We start from the raw sequence: 6114 nt of genomic DNA on the forward strand, positions 1-6114 counted from the left end.
CGCTGTGTGCTTCGTTGTGAAAGCGAAACTACTTTGTTTGGCCTTCCAAAAGAGGACGATATCGTCCAGCCGGGGTCGTCACATGTGGTTGCCGCAGGCATCACAATATGGTAAGGGACGTAACATTTCCGTCACACGCTTGAGGAATTCGGCCAATCACAACGCACTGGATAGCTGGCCAATCAGAGCACACCTCGCTTTTTCAGACCGATGAGCTTTGTAAAAATCGACGCGTTTCAGAAAGGTGGGGCATAGAGGAGAAACAATAATGTACAGTATGTGGAAAATAATGTGTTTTTTTAACCTTAAACCGCGTAAACACATTTCATTACACCAAATACACAAAATAATGTTCTTTTTAGCAGCATCATATGACCCCTTTAATACAAATCCTTCAAATGAGGTTTAGGAATGTTGAATGGGATCAAACAAGTGTGTGTGAAACAGTTTATTAAGATATTGTTCATGTTTGAGTAATATTATCTCCAATGGCTTTTCTCTCCTAATATGGCCAGGATACTTCCGTTTCCGTAGTGATTTTGGCCTGAATCTTAGCCAGGCAAGACAACAGAGGAATGGGAATGGTATTTGGGCCAAGATTTAGCAGTACTGGCAGGCTACCAGCCATAGTGCCTTTGGTATTAGATGCCTGTTTAATTGCTTTTTCTTAAGAAGCTGCCCTCTCGTGCTGATCAAACTCTGGTTTTACTGTTTATGATGGTTCAGGTCAAGACATGACGAAGTATATGGCTGTTTAAAAAACTGTTAGACGCCAACTCTTTGTCTTTTATTGTGAATGCATGAAGCTCAGTGCCAAAACTGATTGCAAAACACAGCACTTGAGTCCCGGAATCAGGCTGTCATGAAAGATGATTACAGTTAACCTCACATCTTCCTGTAAACGGCCTCTAGCAGGCATGATTAAAATGTGCTATTTGTGAGTCTGTGGACTAACAAATGTTGAGCTATTAGATCAAGCTGCATAGTTGTGGGTTTGGATGACTTGTGGAGGCCTGTGATTTGAATGGTGGTGAGTTCAGTTCTAATTTTTGTGTAGTATGACCTAAAATCTTTAAAATGATTTTTATTTTAAATAATATCTCTTAAAGTTGAGATTTTTTTTTTGTCATTTTGAATGAAAGTTCTTGGAAAAAATCAATACTCTTTGATTTGACTTTGACTGTTTGTTCAAATGCTGCATCTCTATACACTGATGCAAATGATACTATAAAAACAAGTCGAGTAATTAAACTGGAATTTCCTGCCACAGACATTCCCCTCTGGGCAGATTTGACTGCAATGCCCTGATGTCATTATACAACTGTTATTATAGCAACAGTGCTAATGCTTCTGAGAATTGTGCTAAAGGATTCTTCACAATGTGTGTGCTGCTGAGTATGCATGTTTATGTTTTATATTCTAGTTTATTCGGTTACAATTTACACAATATGGCAACACAGTGTTACAAATAAATGATAAAACATGGATTTTAACATCGACTAATCAAATTAAAATGCATGCATATTCTGGTTCACTATTATTGCTCATTTCTTTCATTTATTTGGCAAAAAAATCTCAGGCTTCAACTTCCAAACTGCAAAGAATGGCTGGCATTTCATGCCTGAGTTATTGTAGTGAATTAAATCAACAGAAATAAGTCTTGAACATTTATTATGCATTATGAAACAAAAAGACTAGGCCACTTTGTTTGTCTTTCTTGTTTCAGACTTTTTTTTTTCATAGGCAAAAATAAAATTATGATGACTGCATTACAACATTTGATCAATAATTCATTGTCAGAGTATAAAAATTAAATAAAGTTTGGTAATGTGCTATGTAGGTCTGCTTTAGCATATCAAGTCATCTGCTCCAGGGACGAATGCTGTCATATCCGACAAGCTGAAGACTCTGGCCCCACGGTGCTTAGTTAAGCAAAGCATGCAGGAAGGGATGAAAAGAAAGAACAACATTCTTTACTTCATACAGCACACTGAGGTAAATGCCATTTTTTAAAAACATCTTCACAGCTGCTTCCTTCGATTTTTACTATTCAGCAGCAGTTACATACAGTGAACACTGCGTCACTTTTGTTGTTGTTGCATGACGTCATTCGTCATTCACACACACAATAAATCTCTGCAATTCAGCCACAACGAATGTTATTATCTGTTAACATGGCAATCCTGATCTCCAATTTGAACATTTATTGTGATTGTCTGCAAATCGCATAACGTCAGTGGAAACAGCACAGTAAATAAAATGGCTTCATGTGTAAAACTACTTCATTTTCATCTTCTTTATTGCTCACAGTGTTTGCTTCTCATCTGCTTTGAAGTTTTATGGGATTCAATATGGACAGCCAATAACAGACTGGCAATGTAATCAGAAACTGATGAATGTTCATCTCTATGAATTGAATTTTAGAAGTTTGATCCCATGGTTTATATTTTATAAGGTAGTTGATTTATTTACATTATTTATTTATTTATATATTATTATTTATATATCAATGTATTTATTTAAAAAAAAAAATTCATTTAAAACACATTTACTGATTAATGCACTTAAAAATAATGCAAAAATGTATAGTTTATTAAAACCACTCTATTTACAGTATCAAGTATGATGTGCACAAATCTGTGTCAAATTCAAATGAGCACAGTAATGTCTATGTCAGTATGGGTTCTCAGGGTTAAGTGGGCATATGGAAAACTGGGTTTACTCTTTTAATCAGCAACTGGCTCCAGGCGTGTGCAGGGGAGGGAACTACTTCTCCTTCAGGCAGACCAGCTGACGCGACCTTTGACCTGAGTTAAATATAGTTTCCCCATTGTTAGGATTGATAAAGTACACTCAGCTTGTGTTTGAGAGGGCAGGACTAGGCTCTCAATCCAATGCTTCCTTTACCCTGTCAAAAGGTCATATTGTACTTGTGTGCAAGACTATGGAGAACTCTCTGCTTATATTTATGACATGTTCCTGGCGTCTCTTTCCGCACATTTCCCATCCTCCTTGACTCCAGTCATAACTGTTATGCCAGCCTGAGAAAGACGGGTATCCTGTTTGGCAGCACACTCACAATGAATGCCAAGTAACAGGCATTCCACAAGATTATTGCAACAATGGCACATTTTTGGGGAGTCTCTGGAGGCCAAATAAAATGTCACTGCAGAACCTGTTTTTTTTTTTGTTTGTTTTTTTACAGATTCCTTTGTCTGACATGCTTGTTTTCCACCATGACGGGCTCAAAGGGAATTGCTTTAAAGCAAACCAGACAGAGAATAAACAGAGTGCACAAGTGTGTTGAGTTTTTTTTAATACGGAGTTTCTTACAGCATGCAAAAATTAATTCCTTGCTGTGTTATCTGAGAAGCCCCCAGTGATTTAGCAATTACCAGATAAAATAGAAAAGAGGCTATTTATAATTTTCACCAGAATGCCTTCTCATTTTCTCAAGTTCCCAGTCAGTTTAGTTAGTTTAAATTTATCTTTCAATCAAGCAAAGCAGTTTTGAAGAGCGCTAGTAAAAAGACCTAGATCTATTAGATCTACAGGATCTACTGTTCATTTACAGGCGGCTGTAAAACTACAGCATAGACAATGTAATAATATAGATGTTTGTTTCAAAGACTTGCATCAGTCTTTTAAACATACATATAAATAGGCCTATTACATCATCCATGGCATAGTTAGTAAAGAATTGGTTAAACAGGTTAATACAGTTAATAACACCTAATTAGAACACCATTGTGATGACACCATAATTATTCAGAATTCTATGATGAGAGTCAAGTGAGTTTTGTCACGAAACTACAGTACAGTAATTTGTATTGTTTGCAGAGAACGTTATTACGTATGAAATGACCAGTCAAATGATGGGGTCTGTTAGATTTATGACATAAGCTGCCCTTACTGAATAAATGAATACAAAAAAAAAAAAAACTTACTGACCCCCAAAATTTTTAATGCATGTTTTTTTTTTTTTCAGGGAGTGAGGTCATATCATCTTGCATAGGGCGCACCAGACTTTTCACCTGATTTTAGGGTTCCCACATCTCCAAAATCCCGCATTCCTACAAAATGTGGTAAGATCTAAATGAAAAGCTATTATAATATTTCTTAAAGGTAAGATCAGGCAGAAAAAACTCCATAGGTTGCAAATGCACCCCCTATGTGATAAACCTTGCGCACTCATGTCGTCAGCGCTCTCATCCATAATTACTGGCATTTCCAAAGCTAGAGGCATGTTGGCGAAATAGCAGTTGGCTGCAAACGGGAAGGCGTTCCTCTGGGTAGGCAGCGCGGAAGAAGTCATCTCCGTAAGCGGGACCTGCGCTGTCGCTCTATAAAGAGCTTGCCCTCACTGTAAACTCCTCACTCGACTCACAGCCACCAAAGCGGCTCAGACCGGTCAAGTTGGCGACACCAACGCTGCTAAACAACACCAAAGCCGCAAGATGTCGACCGACTTGTACTCAGAATCTCGCCGGGTCTGCCCTTCGATCCACGGCAACAAGTTTGACACGGCGAACCGCAAGCGAGCGGTGGCCAACATCTTCGAGAACGTCAACCAGGACGCGCTCATGAGACTCTTCCAGAAAACTGGGGACATGAAAGCCGACGAGAGAGTGAGAAGCATCTTCTCCTTCGCGCACGACCCCGAAGAGACGGCCAAAGCTCTGATGGCCCTCAAGCAGAGGAAGAAGGACAAGTTCCTCCGGATCGCGGGGATGGTGCGACACTTTCTGAAGCTGCGTTGAGCGTCTTCACGCGTTGACCCGCGGCTTGCATGGTCGTTCATTTTAGACTGCCGGTGACATTTACAACCTGGCGATAACAGACACGTCCATAGTGGTCGAGAAGGAACCACACCGAGATGAAGGAAAGCCTCGTAAATGACACGAGCCCTTTCATGAAGGATGGGACGCACGGGAGCTGGAGCTGTGGAGGCGCTCAGTGTGAAGGAATCCCGCGGCGCGAGCACGCCGAGCCCCTCGTGCATCATAACGTGAAATACATGTCTCGTGAACTCTATGCATTTTAAAAATGGACTTTATCACGAACTTCTGCACCTTATAGGTGTACTTGTTGGTGCACAAGAACTATGACTGGAGACAGAAGTTATATTGCCTGAAAACTGCCTATAAACATTATGCCTTGTCTCTATGCCAGTTTAATATTGTGATATGTGTTAACACTCAACGGCCACTTATTTATTCGTCACAATGTTATAACACCAGTTATGCATTTTTCACAATATTATTTTTCATTGTTTGTATAATAAATTATTAACTAAACACTTGGACTCTCTTCTCTTTCTTGACTTCATATTTTAAAAAATAAATTGTAGAAATTGTGGGTTCTCCTGGACCCATGGGTGATCCCATGTTTCACACTCAAAAGGGTAAAAGCTGTCACTGGGGTGGTACTCTTTCAAAAGCTAGGCTACTATTTGTACCATTAAGTTACTAATATGTACATGTAAGGTACTGTACCAATATGTACCCTTAGGGCTAAATTAGGTACGAAGTAGATACACTCTAAAAAAAAAAAGCTGGGTTGTTTCAACCCAACTTTGGGTCAAATATGGACTAACCCAACTTTTGGGTTAAAAATTTAATTTAAAAATGTAACCCAACAGCTAGGTTAGTCCATATTTAACCCAAAGTTGGGTGGAAACAACCCAGCATTTTTTAAAGTGTACTGCCTTGTTTACAGAAATGTTAAGGTACAGAAGTATTTCAGCAGAGTTTGACATTGCTGTTGTGTTTAATCTAAAAACTAGTCAGTTACAGCAAAGTGTAACCCACAAACCCAGCAGTCATCCTGGGAGCTGTAAAAGATATTGTCGTCAACAATAAAATTTTTATTAGCTCTTGGGGGCATTTGTTTTTTAACTTTCACTTCTTGGGCTGTTTGCAGGATGGTCACACCTGTCACCACAAGGTCTAGTTAACCTTCATTCAGGCTTGTCCCTTTGCTTTGCAGATTACCAAACCGGCGTGAACCAGTTTCTGTTTGATTCAGCCGTGTTTGTTAAAGGTGTATTACATTACCATGGTGTGTAGTTTACCAATCTCTTTAGATCCTCCTCTGTCATTTTATATATATATA

At 39.1% G+C, this 6114-nt stretch overlaps 1 protein-coding gene across 1 annotated transcript; it reads left to right on the plus strand.

Annotated features, from left to right (window-relative positions):
* Positions 1-4248: 4248 nt before the first annotated feature.
* On the plus strand, positions 4249-5297 carry LOC107709856 (protein C8orf4 homolog). The gene has a single exon (XM_016514506.1). The coding sequence runs from the start codon at positions 4458-4460 to the stop codon at positions 4758-4760; it is 303 nt and encodes a 100-aa protein (XP_016369992.1). The 5' UTR covers positions 4249-4457; the 3' UTR covers positions 4761-5297.
* Positions 5298-6114: the final 817 nt, after the last annotated feature.

Source organism: Sinocyclocheilus rhinocerous, unplaced genomic scaffold (genome assembly GCF_001515625.1).
Source record: "Sinocyclocheilus rhinocerous isolate Xijiao unplaced genomic scaffold, SAMN03320098_v1.1 scaffold926, whole genome shotgun sequence".
In the NCBI taxonomy this organism is placed as follows: Eukaryota; Metazoa; Chordata; class Actinopteri; order Cypriniformes; family Cyprinidae; genus Sinocyclocheilus; species Sinocyclocheilus rhinocerous.